Genomic DNA, 13,727 nt, shown 5'->3' on the forward strand with positions numbered 1-13,727 from the left:
ACATACAGTATTATTCAACATCAGTTTCAGAAATACAATGCGGTGGTCAGGCCTCTACATCAACTATGAAGTGGACTCCCCAAAAGGACATGGGTCCATCTGGCCCCCTAAGAAATGCTTACAACGTTATTGATTATATTCCTCAGACTGTCTTTTTCTATCCCTGAGGCCATATTGCAATTACCAATCTGAACCAGCGTTTTATTAAAAGAACATCTGCACATAACCCTAAGTTGTATTCAGAATCAAGCCATGAAATAATTTGAAGATACCAATAAAATACATGTCTTGGTTTTATGTCATAATTTATATATATATATATATATATATATATATATATATATATATACACATATACACACGTATCTATATTGTAGCTATGTGTATAAATACATATTTGCATATACTCATAAATATAAAATTTTGCATGTGTGTGTATATCATGCTTCCCAGCAAAGGTTGTTCCTTTTGGACAAATAGTTCCATGATGGCTGAAGAGGGATGAACTGTTACTACAGGCCTGGCATGTATGATGAAATCTATTCCCTGGAAATAGACTAATCAACCATTTAAGGTTTAGATAAATCAATAGACAAAATAGCATAAACTCATGGGCTTTTATTACCATGCCCTCCAGCTGCTCTCATGCCTATACTTTGTAAAATATAGATGTCTTTCTTCTAGCAAATGACACCAACCCATTTGGCAGTCATCAATTTGTCTTTAATATTTTTGTCATCTGGAAATTATTGTGAAAAATTTGAGGGAGGTCTGATTTAATTAAGCATTTCCTGCTATGCCATGATAGATGAGTCTAGGTTTTTCACATGCATAATATTTCCTGTACTAATTGGCCTTTTGTATTCTATGGTAAAAACAGTCGACTTGGACTTTTCCTTGATGTGGCTGATTGGATTGATTAGGGAGCAGTGGCTCTGAAATGAGGTTCTGTTAATGTTATTCTTTCCCTATAACATTGCAGTCAGGACCAGGATGAGTTCTGAATTTGTGTGCATGTTTCCTTACAGTTTGCAAGTACACAGTCCACGAGCGCTGTGTGGCCAGGGCACCTCCTTCTTGCATCAAGACCTATGTGAAGTCCAAGAAGAACACCGATGTAAGTGTATGGCAGTGTGGGTTCCCTGAGGGTGGTTTTTTGGGTGCCGCCTCTTACCGCAGTGCTCTCATTCTGTTCTAGATCATGCACCATTACTGGGTTGAAGGCAACTGTCCAACCAAGTGTGATAAGTGCCACAAAACCGTGAAATGTTACCAGGGCCTGACAGGATTGCATTGTGTTTGGTGTCAGATCACAGTGAGTAACGTTGGAAAACAAATCTCTAATAGTCACTCACACTAAAGACAGCGTATCTCATGCTCTCCGAGAGTCCTACCCTGAATTATCATCCTGAATTTCAGACTAAGTCAGCATCAATCCATAAACATTTCTTATTTTATCTGACTCCAAAAGGGATAAGGGTCGAAGTCAGATTTGTCCTCATAGAATCCAGAATGTTAGAGCTAGTGAAAATGTCAGCGATGATACTAGCCTACAGTTTTCAAACCGTGCTCCCTGGAGCACTAGGAGTTTTTGAGGAATGTAATCGGAAGCCATGGTGAGGGGTAGGCAATCAACGTGAGATTCTGACTGGGTAGAGTGCAGATATCCCTCCACTCCACAACCCTATTTTTGGAGAGTTTTCTGTTTTACATATTGTAAGTGTATTTTAATCACAGGGCAGAAGAATGTACAATGTGATCCAAAGATTTAATTGTATAGTGAAGATATCATACTAAGACCAAGGAAAGCTAAGCAAATTGTCCTTGACCATATGGCCAGGTAGACATGCAAGTGGGTTCACATTTTAGTTCTTGACGCTTTTAAGAGCTCACTTTACCCTTCTCACAGCACTTTGTTGCCTTGTTCCTTTAGTTAAATAATAAATTAAGGAGTAAGAGATACGGAAGTAAACTCATTCACGGTATTGGCAATTGAGAAAAAAGAGATAAGTCTTCTTTGCTGGAAAACTTTAGGATTTTACCTGGTTTGCATGATTGCTAAACCCTACTTCTGGAATAAATTCACTTGTTAGATGGTACTTTTTGTGTTTCATATTTAATTTCTGTAGATTAATTAGAATGTTCATATTTAAGAAGAGCCATTTTTGACAACATAGTAAAAAAAAACATTTATAGGACTGGGGTTTTGTGAATTTTCTCCACTGGTTTTGTTTTTCTAGTTAATGTTTGAATCCTCTTGTATCGGACAAATTGTTCTTGCTTTTGTGAGAACAAAACAATAGGGATCACTGTTTCAGTTAAGGAATTAAGTTCCCCTATCATGCCCCCCAAGTTTACCCTCACCATTTAAAATTTTTTCCTTAAACACACATACACGTACACCCAAGATAATGAGAAAAACGCACTGTGGCTTGCATTTTAAACATAAAATTAAAGACATTTTTTAAATGAACACATTTTCTTCAATCATTTTCAGCTATTACTCAGTTAAATTATATTTACATTGGAAATTTCCTCAATTATGAAAAGACAGTTTTATTTTCTGAAGCATTTATTTATTATAATGTCTAACAATGATTTAAATTACAAATATGAATTATTCAAACATTTTGAGTTTTCAGTTTTAAGGAAACCACAACTATTTTATTTTTTAAAATCCATGCACATTCAAAAAGTTGTGGTTATTTATTTATTTATTTATTTATTTATTTATTTATTTTCTGCTAAGCATGTATAAAAATATGTTTTTTGTTTCAGCTCTTGTAGGAGTCTGTTCCTTTTATTTTCTGCATACAGTGCATCGTTCGCTAGTTATATCTTTATCATAAACTGAAATTACAGGGTATCAGAATTTATTCTTTGCATTTCAAGTTATTTTCCTGTTCTTCTTAAGTTTCAAATGTGACATCTTAGGTTTATTTATTAAAAAAAATTTTTTTTGATTTCTTAAAATAAAAAATTCTATGTGTTTTAAATGTGTACTCACCTTGAATGCTCTAAAAATATGCCACCTCCTAATATAAAAGCTTTTAGAGCTTTCAGAATTTTCTTTGACTCCTCTATCCGTTTCCCCATTTAATCTTTACGAAGTATGTCTCCTGCCCTCTCATTCTATGGAAACCACTCTCCTTAAAGTCACTATTGCCAGTGGTCTTACTGGTACTCAAGGCATCTTGCAATTCTTTTCTTATTTTATGCTCCATCTTGTTTTCCTCATTTTATTTCTTTTGTTTGAACAATTATTCTTTTATGTGACTCCAAAATCTACTTTCTAGGCCAACCACTCACTAGTTATACATTTATATTTGATCTTGATCCTGGCTCTAGCCTTGGAAGAAATTAGGTCCTTCCTTTTACAAGAAAGAGAGTGTTACTTCAGAATAAACTATACTTTTTAAAATCTAAGGACTTTATGTCCAAATCAGTTCAGACAGAATGCCCTAACATCTTATTCTTAACTAAAGATCTATGTGAACATGAAGAAGATGCTATTTGTTCACTATGGTGGTGCACAACATAAACTAAAAAATGCCTTTAAATCCCTGAGTACTATTCAGGAAACAAGGCCAACCAGGGAACTGTGAGGCTGAAGGTTGAGTCAGAAAAAAATGGCTACCCTCTTACTTAGTGAGCTGTCCCAAGTCCTGAGGCTTCAGGCCACCTCAGCCTTATTTGCTGTAAACCATGATTTCCAGGGGTCCCATGGATATTCAGGTAATAAAACAAGACTAGCACAATTAAAAAAAATCCTCATATATTCAGAAAAATATATAGCCTTCTTAAAAGTAACTTTAGCCTCTGTGCACTTGGAGGTTTTTATATTTTATTTTAAGCAATTATGAGGAATTAATTTATTATATTAATTTTGTGCCTAGGTTAAACAGAATAATTTGCCTCAGAACATTCAGTATAATCGACAGGTTTTTATTTACCATTGGATGAAAATTTTAGTGTAAAGTTGAGTTGCTTTGACTGACGCCTACCTAATACGACCTATTGCCTTTATACACACTAAATCTACTTTCTTATATTCCTATGCTCCTCAGAAAGTGCTGTTAATATAGCAAAGATCTAGTAGAAGCTGTGAAAGTGATGGGGTATGGCACCATCAATGTGCAGCTCTAAGAAAGCCTGTCTGAAAGAAGTCTGGGAGAGAGAGATTGCAGAGAGAAACAAAGAGAATGAAACTTGACTTCATTTCAGGGTTTTCCAAATGCCATTACTTCCTTTTATACACTACTTTTGGAAATGGCTTGAGTCTTATAAGTCAGACTGACCAGATTCTTAAGATAGTCTCTGTCCAAGAACTAACATTGAAGTCACTGTGCAATCTCTGGCCAAGTATGTAAAGGTTTTGGGCAGTTTCTGAATTTGTAAAATAGAGTTAATGGTATCTATATTGTAGGATTGTTATAGAATTATATGAGTAGAAGAAAAAGTCTGTGCAAATGTATTTAGGGCAGGACCTCATACATAATGAGTGCTCAGTAATCGACAATTATTATCATAATGAAAACTAGGTGAAACATCGTGTGGGGGCACATTGTGTGGCTCTCAATAGCCAATTCCCTGAATATTACTCAAGCCATTTCTCTCTCACCTCTGGAAGGATCTGTGGTTGCACAGCTGAAGTCACAATTGAATCTACATGTTCTAACAGCATCCAGAACAATGTGTACCTGCATCTCACTAAATCCTAGACTAAACTGAGTATTTATATTCACAAATGGAGAGTATTCCAACTCTTTTCAATCAGACATGGTATCATCATGTTTGTAGTCATTGGAAATAGAGTTAGAAGACTATCTATTTTACTCTTGTCTTTCACCTTTATCTTATATAGTCAACCTATCACTGAGCCTTGAAATTTTCTCCTTAAAATATCTCTCAGATTGCAGTTTTTGTCTCCATCGTTCACAGCCGAAGTGCAAGCTCTTAGCACCTCTTAACTAGATTAGATCAGAATCTCTTGGCTTATCTCCCTAACAGAAGGTACTTTTCCTATAATGTAGGCTGCGAACCACCTCCAGGATCATTTTCTGAATATACTAGTTTTTTATCATATGTCACCTTCAGCAACCTATAATAGCTCTGTGATAATATATGCAGCCTTCAACTCCTCTTACCCTGAACTGGTTTCAATTATTCAAGTATCAGACCCACTACTAAGATGCATGACATGTATGATGTCACCCAATCTGTACAGCCCCTGCTGTAGCTGTGTATAATTGTTGGCAGTCCTTTGGGACGGCTGTGCTCCTTGCCCTCACCTGTTATTCTTCTTACTCTATTCCCTTGAATGCACCCACCTTAAATTCCAACTATACCTCAAGAACCAAATTAAGTTCCATACCCTCCCTGAAATTTTTCTGGACACTAATATTTCCATTTTATGCATACTTTGAATCTGCACCAGGAAGAAATGTTGAAATGTTCTCCATTGGTTGCACATCTGCATACTAACATGGTCTTCTCTGCTGGATCACAATTTGATCCATCTTTGGTCCAATATACCCATTTTTTCCCTAACAATCAACATTTTTGATGGAGTGCTAAATTTAGAGGAGGTTCTCAATAAGTTGGCTTTAATGACTGATAATACTATTTTTCTTACTGTTAATATTGAATTTTAAATGAATGAGTTAAATTCTGTTTTTTTTTAAACCTGTAATATTCAAATTCACATCAGATACACAAGCAAGTTTAGACAAATCCTTAAAGCTATAAACACATTTTAACACCCGTTTTTTACTTAGTACTTGTGGCTTCTTGATATTATACTATTTTGCCATGTTGTAGCTATAAAGGTAGGCACTTAGAACTGAGTTCTACCTTCTTTAGCAAAACTAACTAGTTAAAAAATAAAAACAGGAAAATCCCAAGGAAGAACATGGATAGAAACTATCTTCTAATTTTTAGGCAACCATTTTCCTGTGCTTAATAATTCAGTCAGCTGGGCTAAATGTCCTCATCAATTTTCTATTCCTTTTCTTGCTTACATCCCCTGATCCTCAAGACCCCACTGTTTCTACCTGTCTATTTCTGCTGTGAGTGTATTTCCTTGAATTTCTATTTAAAATACATTGTAATTTGCTCCTGGTTGTAGTAAATTGTCTCTGGTCAGGTAGGATTTACCAGGATAGGAGGGTAATATATTTTATTTGAACTTAACAAAAGAAAGCCTATATCATGGCTATGAATTATTTACTTTTGGTATCATTCAGGACTACTACATTTATTAAAATATTAAGCTCCTAACAATAAGTTTAAACAGTTTCCAATGCCTTTCCAATAGAAGGGTTTATTGTGCCTTACCAAATACCAGTATTAAGGTAGTGCCCTGAAATTGCAAAATGTTAGAGACAAAATAATGTATAAATAAACCAACAAATGTTCCTCTAAATCACTTAATTTTTTTTAGAAGAATGACTTATTTCTCTTGTCTTTCTTCCAAATTCTTATGAAAATTTGTTTTTTTATTTTTCCTTTTTTTGACTTCTTAGATTCCACTGCCTTCTTATCAGTACAATACCACCTCTGTTTTCTCAACTCCATCCCATAAATACACACACACACACACACACACACACACACACACACACACACATACACACACTTTCTTTTTCATCTTAATTTGAGATAGCTTTCTTCAATAAACAGATCTGGCTCTAAATAAGGTGCTATTCGAAATTTACATAAACCATGAAATTATTTCCAAGTGTTTAATTTACTTCCAGGAAAAGCTGGTTTATACTTTATGGATTTCCTAGATATGGGATTGATTCCCTTAACATGAATGGAAATTTTTTTACAAATAATAAAATAATGACCTGAGGATTTCTATGCCTTATTCTTAGCTAGGAGAACCATGGAAAAAAATAAAAACAATTAAAAAAAGATAACAGTTCCTTTTCTCAGAAGCTCCATTGGCCAATTTATTTGAAGGGCAGGATTTTTAATGCTGTAGATTATTTCTATTCTGGATGAGGATTCTTGTGTTTTCACTTTTGCTGATTTAGGATCTGTGATATCTTTAAAACGATTGCCAGTCTTCAGCATGTTATTGACACCCAGAAGGACTCAGACGCGTTTTTTCCTTATATGCTTGTATGTAAAATGTCATGGTGACAAGTTTAAGCAACTTTTTTTTTTCCTTTTTAAAATTTTATTGAAAAATATTATTCATGAAGAAAAGTGTAATTATCCTAAGGGTATAGTTCAAAGAATTTTGCATTGATGAACATTCCATGTTAACCCCCATCAAGAAATAGAACATTACCAGTAACCTAAGGTATTTTTGGGGGGAGAAGGGCTTTTAAATTCTATCATATGATTTCTACTAGTTGATATTTGCTTTCTTTTTTTAAAATAGACTTTATTTTTTAGAACAGTTTTAAGTTCACAGCAAAAATAATATTCACTTTTCATCTTGGTAAATAGTCCTGGGAGCTATACATATTTTTTCATTGGTCTTCACATTTTATATTTTGTCTTCAACTAGATTTCTGAACAATACAGTGAATAAACTAGAACTGCTATACAGATTTGATTCACAGCTTGTAGTTCCAATGCGGTGTCCCTAGCTTGACACTTCTGTTTACAAACAAGGTCGTGAGTAGATGGCCACCCAGATATATTTAGCAGCTGCCAGTTTTAGTCTTAATAAAGGTGTAAGTTGTCCTTGCTCATTATTAATCAATGTAGCCTTCCCAGTAGGAGAATTTTCTTGTATGTGTGTTCCTGTTTCACTGAAGACAATATGGTTACTGACCTTCTTATAGAACCTACAGCATGTTTACGTTCCTGCAAGACTGCCTCTCAGCTGCCTAGACAACTCATTGGGCCATATGATGGTTCAACTGGAAAACCCCATGCTAGTTTTGCTTAGTTTTTCAGAGACCATTATTCTGTGGGACCAATGCTAGTACCTGTACTCTAAAACCCTCATACCTCAGTATGAAGAGTTACCCTTTACACACACACACACTCTGTTTGGCTTGTCCACTATGCCATTCTACCCAAGCCCTTTGTTCAATCTTTTGGGCTGGGAAACTAGTCTAAATGCCAAAAATCTGTTGAGTTTATTTTATTTGTGCTATCTTTTCTTATATCTGGTAACCCTCAAATAACTGTATAGAGAGGCTAGTCGTTTTTAACCATATCAGTTGTAAATTGCTAGGAACACATGGAATGGAGGCATGGAGGAGGCACAGACTACACATCTGTCGTCAGTGGAGGCGAAGGATTCAGAGGGCCCCTCCCCTCTGTCCTTCAGTGTCACACGTGAGGCTTTACAAACTACAGTCAATATTAAAAATTCAGTACTGTCTCACTCTGCACACACAAGGATTTTTAGCTTGTATTTTGCTATTCCTTGGGGCTTCTTAGACCTGTATTCCCCATTTTAAAGTGGCTGTTCAGGATCAGAAAGCAGAAGCTTTCTCTTTCTGACATTATGGTACAGAAGAGCCTTCAGACACATAGTCTGTCTTTGGTTTTGGTTCAATTTTCATAGTGATTGGTGTATTTGTTTCCTAGGACTGCCATGTCAAAATACTACAAAATGCGTGGCTTAAACAATAGAAATTTATTCTCTGATAGTTCGGGAGGCCAGAAATCTGAGATGGGGATGGCAGCCAGGCCATGCTCCCTCGGAAGGCCTCCTTTTGGTTTCTGGTGGTCGATCGCAACCCTTGGTATTATTCCTTAGCTTGCGGCTGCATGACCAAACCCCTGCCTCTGCTGTCACATGGCCTTCTTCCCTCCATGTCTGTCTTTCTGTGTCCAGATTCCTCTCTTGTTATAAGGAAACCAGTCCTTAGATTAGGGCCCCAACCAATCTAGTATAAGTTCATCTGAACTTGAATACATCCACAAAGATCTTATTTACAAATAAATTTGTATTCATAGGTACCAGGAGTTAGGACTTCAACATATCTTTTGGGGGATCCAATTCAACCCACAACACTCGGTAGTCCATTTTCTCAAAATCCAATATTCCAAGGCCATGATTTATTCTGAGAAAATTGATTAAATCCAATACATTAAAAATATATTTAAGCCAGTCACTGATTTTATTTTGAGGACACTTTGCATTGGCCATTCAGAGTGCCCATTTACTTATGTAGTTTTGGTTTTCTTGGGGCTTCAACTGCGTCTTTATCTTCAGCACCTCTTGCCTGCTGACAAACATCAGCTGTGCCTGATTAGATTAAACCACTTCTTCCAAAGGAGTTTGCAGGACACTGAGAAGCAGAGCTGCTAATTATGGATGAATGTGTTAAAGGTGCTTTTATTTCAGCTGATGTGGCATAATGCCAGTTCGTTGCAGTGCAAGTACTCTTAAGGCAGTGAGTTAGCTTGACAGATATTATAGATTCAAGGACAACAGAAATACCCCTTCAGTAGGGTTCTACCACCAATAGTGAGTCATTGGACTCCTATGCATGGTTACTAATTAACTGTTACAAAGGTAAATTTGTTGTGAAAATTAATGTAACTCAAACAGGGTGCCTTTTGGTTCAAAATTGAAAAACGATGCAGCTCCTTTTTTTTGTTTTGAAGAAGACATGTCATTTTAGTAATGTGTGATTTTTCTGAAGTATGATATTTCAGTTGAATTGATATGGACTGGGAAAGGAAGAAATCCCTAGGTGCCTTTAAACAACTGTTACTTTAGCAAATCTGTATGATTCCAATAAAAATTACAACCTCAATTGAAAAAAAATCACTATTTAATGCACTATGTTGTAACGTCTTAATTTAAACTTGTGATCAAGGTTGATAAAAATATTGGTTTAAGTTCATATATGTAGAAAAGTAAATAATACGTTATATGATTATACACTAACTGAATGTAGAGCTGATAAATACAATATAAAGATACATTTTTATAATGATAATCATCTTCTTATATTTATATCCTGCTCCTACTGAGATGAATCTCTGGTTACATTTACATATTGAATTACAATGTTAAAACTAATGATGGGATCAATTATGCCCCATACTGAGCTGTGCACTTTGCAATGACTTTGAGAAAACAGGAGGGTCAAAAAAAAAGTAGCATCCACAGTACACAGCATAGTGCTTTTAAGATTATGCTAACAGAGAAGAAAAAGAAGGGCTGTAATGGACCAGAATGTGTGTCTGTCAAAGAAATCAGGCTTTTTTGGTGTAAAGCCTAAAGTAAATTTTTAATATAAACATTTCTGAGAATTAGAAAATAATAAAGACTGGGTCACAAAAGTTGCTAAATGGTTTAAGATAGATATATAAGGGCAAATGTTATATGAAACTCTTTATGATCTTGTTTGTTCTTGTAATTCTTTTAATGTACTTTTCATGTATTTGCTGTCTCTCTCCTTTGAAATATAATCTGCCCCGTGTTTGCTATTGTCATGTAAAATGTGATGGTGTCCTCTTTCTCCTTTCTTAGCTGCATAATAAATGTGCTTCTCACCTAAAACCTGAATGTGACTGCGGACCTTTGAAGGACCATATTCTACCACCCACAGCAATCTGTCCAGCGGTACTGGTGAGTTTTCCCTTCTCTTCATGCTGCTACAACTTGGGGCTTCTATGACTAACTGTTCCACTATACCGCTAAATGCTTGCAGAACTATTTGTCCATGGATCAAGACAGAACTAAATAGATATACAATACCTCATTACTTGGGAGAAGACACCTTTGCCCGCTATATTTCCTTTTTCTTTCATGACACAATAAATGTTTTCATAAGGTATGTTCTAACTGAAGCTGACTCAGGTTTTATCACTTAGTCATGCTGTACTTACCAGAAATTGTATAGGCAGAATACTTCTACATTTTATATGTTTTATAGATCTGGCTTCCCAGAATAATGAAGTTATTCTTATGGACAATTTTGCTGGGGATGCACATTATATATTTGCAATGTTGAGCTCTCATCTAGGTCAGAGGCGACCTAGAATAAAGACACATACCTTGAAGAAAGTTATGCACTGCCATTAGGAGTATTTTATTTTTTATTAGTGAACAGTAACTTGAACTAACATAAAAGTAATTACTTAATTCATTAAATATATGAGTGAAAAATGCATAAGTAAGGTAATAGAAAAGAACAAACTTGGTAGAAAGAGAAGCAGATATTCAAAGATAATGTTCATATTACATTTCAAAAAACCCAAATTATTTCTAAAGTGTAACCATTATTTTACAAAACAAACTATTTTATATCCATAGTACAGTTCTTGTTTTTTGAAAAACAACATGGAAATTAAGTGGCTGGTACTTCAGTTTGATATAATAAAAATACAACTAAGAAATGTTAGACAAATACTTTTCTAAAGGTCAACTTAGAAATTAATCAAATTAGTCAATTTGCACCCACTTATGATTCATTTTGTAATTATCTGTAAAATACTAGTTGTATTTTAAATGTCTATTTAAAAATTATTAAAAACTTCATTTTCTCAAACTGCAAATATAGAGCAAAAGAAAATACCCCCATATTGCTGAGGACAGCAATAACTAATTCTAAGTTTCCTTTCTTCATGTAAAATTTTTTAGACATCCTGTAGTAAATAAAAGTAATTAAAATTAATGAGAGCCATGTAAAAATGCTTTACATTTTAGATGAATTTTGGCATTATTTTTAGACTTTTATAGTATTTCCTGAAAGAGAAAAGACTTGTTGAATTTTTACATATTTGCATTCTTTTGAAAAAGCATAGTAATTTTACTGGTTTAGATGCATCCTCGATCTCAAATATTAAATGTGAGGAGAAATGTGTTGTGTCATCCTGTCATCCAGTTGCCTTTGTCAGTTCTACTAAATTCTGTGAGCCAAGGGACAACTGCTTTGGCCCACTTTTGTCAGCTGCTGGTCACATAAAATCAAATATGAGATGGATTCTTCCTTTTTTTTTATGGCCTTTCTTTCTTTGAGAGAATCAAAGGTAAAGAACATGTGTGATATGAATATCCTTGTCTTCTAACAATCTTGCAAAGCGTTTCATGGCTGTTTTGGATACTTGATCCTGGCGACTTACTTTTGGTCATTAAATATTGCTGCAGGGTTAATTCATCATATGTATCTCAATATTTGCTATTTTATCAGTTCCTTGGTACTCTCTACTCTGAAGTATTAGGCACTACTGATCACCTTCATGAATTTCTACCTTTCATTGACTCCCATTATTCCACGTTCTCCTGGTCCTTCTTCTGTTTCTCTGGAAACTTCCTTTCAGCATCTTTTCTGGCTTTCATGACTTCAGCCTGCCCCATTGGTGGACCCCTGTGCCTTATCCTCACAGCTTTCTATCCTTAACTTCTTGCCAGTGAGGTCTTCTTTATTAAGTTGATTTCATTACCATGTTCATTTATATTCAGTTCATACTCCTCTTCTGAATCTCAAACCTGTAAAGCTACAACCTGAAAGTCCCATGTTGTTGTATGTGCCCCGTGTATTATTATTTAATGCAATAATGATAACTCTTATTTATTCAGCATATACACTATACCAGCTACTTTGCTAAACATTCATTCATTCATTCTACAGGTATTTATTGAGTGTCTAGTATGGGCTGAATAGTATTATAGATGGGGGTGTGAGTACAGTAAAATGCTAAATCCAAACTTTATCTTCATGGAATTTTCATTCCAGTGGAGTGAAATAGACCAAAAAACCCCCACAAAAACAAACAAAAAGACAACATAATAAATTATTTGGTGCCGGTCATATTAAAATACTGGTTATATTTTAAATGTAAAGAATAAAATTAAAACAGAAAAAGAAGAGAAGAAATATTAGGGCTGCATTATAAAGGAGATGGTCAAGAAAGCATTCACCAAGGAGATACAATAGTTGAGTAATGTGAGGGGATTACTCATGTTGCTATCTGGGGACAGAACTTCACAGACAGAGACATCACCAAGACAAGACTCAGAGACAGGACAAAACTGATAAATCTGAAGGGTATCAAGGAGATTTGTGGCTGGGCCTGATTGAGCAAGGGGAAGAAAAGTAAAAGAGAAAGTCAAGGATGTCGTAAGATTCTCGAATTGTGTAGGACAACTTAGTCCATTGTAAGATCAATTGCTTTTTTACTCTGAATGGAAGCCATTAGAGGACTTTGGCTTACATTTTAAAATGGATAATCTACTTTTGTGTTAAGGGGCAATGATGGAAAAGTATACGACGCTTTTATTTTTGCAGAGATGTAGGAAGCTGGGTCATTGATGAGAGCAACAATGGTATAAGACACGAAAATTCTGAGGATTGAGAATAGTCATCTAGGAAAATGGATCAAGGAAATCCCATTTGATTGGCAGGGAGTAATGAGAAGTCACTTGTTAATAATTTCGAATTTAGTAAGCTTGGTTGAGTATATTTCTCTGGTCACATTCAGTCACATTTCTCCCATTACATTCTAGCTCCAGAAGTAGAATAGGCATAGCACAGCTTTAAGGGGACTGTGTTTTGCCAAATATGATAAAACAAGAGAGTAGCCAGGGAGTTGAGAGCACATGCCAAAGAGTGATTTTAAGGAATTGACCATGGGATTTAAGCCAGGAGATGAGGGAAGTAAGGACATGAAGTGTGAGCTATAGTAAACGGATGTTAGGGACGATACATTGTGGATTACAGAGATTGTCGGGATCAAGGTTATTGGTGTCAAATTATGAGAGTGAATGAAGTAGCAATTAAAATTATGAAGAGGTT

General features: G+C 35.2%; 1 protein-coding gene across 1 annotated transcript in view; it reads left to right on the forward strand.

The window, feature by feature from the left end:
• The window catches only part of DGKB (diacylglycerol kinase beta), a gene marked incomplete at its 3' end in the record, with an annotated part of 506,452 nt that overhangs the window by 215,020 nt on the left and 277,705 nt on the right, over positions 1 to 13,727 (forward strand). Inside the window, exons 11-13 of the mRNA XM_019659894.1 lie at positions 1,029 to 1,117; positions 1,199 to 1,315; positions 10,460 to 10,558. Coding sequence (XP_019515439.1) covers positions 1,029 to 1,117; positions 1,199 to 1,315; positions 10,460 to 10,558 — 305 coding nt within the window. The remainder of the gene's footprint in view (positions 1 to 1,028; positions 1,118 to 1,198; positions 1,316 to 10,459; positions 10,559 to 13,727) is intronic.

This window comes from Hipposideros armiger, unplaced genomic scaffold (genome assembly GCF_001890085.2).
Source record: "Hipposideros armiger isolate ML-2016 unplaced genomic scaffold, ASM189008v1 scaffold_305, whole genome shotgun sequence".
NCBI lineage: Eukaryota > Metazoa > Chordata > Mammalia > Chiroptera > Hipposideridae > Hipposideros > Hipposideros armiger.